Genomic DNA, 627 nt, shown 5'->3' on the forward strand with positions numbered 1-627 from the left:
TTTTTAATATTAAATGTAAAAAATGAAAAATTATGTTGCATATGTTTTTGTTAAATGTGTTTTTTCATAGAAACCTGATGAAGGTTCTTCATGCAAACTCAACCCCACTGAAATGTATTGTGCACTAGTTTATTAATGAGTTTTTATTGGTTGGTTGTTGTAGCTCTAATTCTCGTTTCGAGTCACTCAGTCAGTGTGTTTGTGTGCTCCAGGACGTGCTGGAGCTGCTGGAGAAGCGAGTGAAGTCTCGGTTCTCTCACAGACAGATCCATCTGTTCAGCTCGCTCTCCTTCGGTCAGTATGTGGATGTGGTTCGTGCTCAGCTCAGTTTGCCTCCGGACTTCCCAGATCCCAAATTCTCCGACGAGTGGAACCACAGCATCACGGTACAGATGCAACCCGTGTCTCAAAACAAATCATACATGCGTCAAAGACGAAAAAGGGTTTAAGCAGAAAAACACTAAGTGTAATACTGCTTTGAAATTGTTGTTTTTCCCCAAATGTTTGTTTAATTTAATTGCAATTTTGTTTGTTTTTCTGAGCAAAAAATAAATATCATACATTTTTCCCTGAGTTATAGAGGAGACCCACTAAAATGTCATTCAGTGTAACAATCTCGTCAGGCAT

General features: G+C 38.8%; 1 protein-coding gene across 1 annotated transcript in view; it reads left to right on the forward strand.

Annotated features, from left to right (window-relative positions):
• LOC107577955 (origin recognition complex subunit 4-like) overlaps positions 1–386 on the forward strand; it is a gene marked incomplete at both ends in the record, with an annotated part of 758 nt that extends 372 nt beyond the window's left edge. Inside the window, one exon of the mRNA XM_016263970.1 lies at positions 213–386. Within this exon, the coding sequence (XP_016119456.1) occupies positions 213–386 (174 nt within the window). The remainder of the gene's footprint in view (positions 1–212) is intronic.
• Positions 387–627: the final 241 nt, after the last annotated feature.

The sequence above is a fragment of the Sinocyclocheilus grahami genome, unplaced genomic scaffold (assembly GCF_001515645.1).
Source record: "Sinocyclocheilus grahami isolate Dianchi unplaced genomic scaffold, SAMN03320097.WGS_v1.1 scaffold7992.1, whole genome shotgun sequence".
NCBI classification, from domain to species: domain Eukaryota; kingdom Metazoa; phylum Chordata; class Actinopteri; order Cypriniformes; family Cyprinidae; genus Sinocyclocheilus; species Sinocyclocheilus grahami.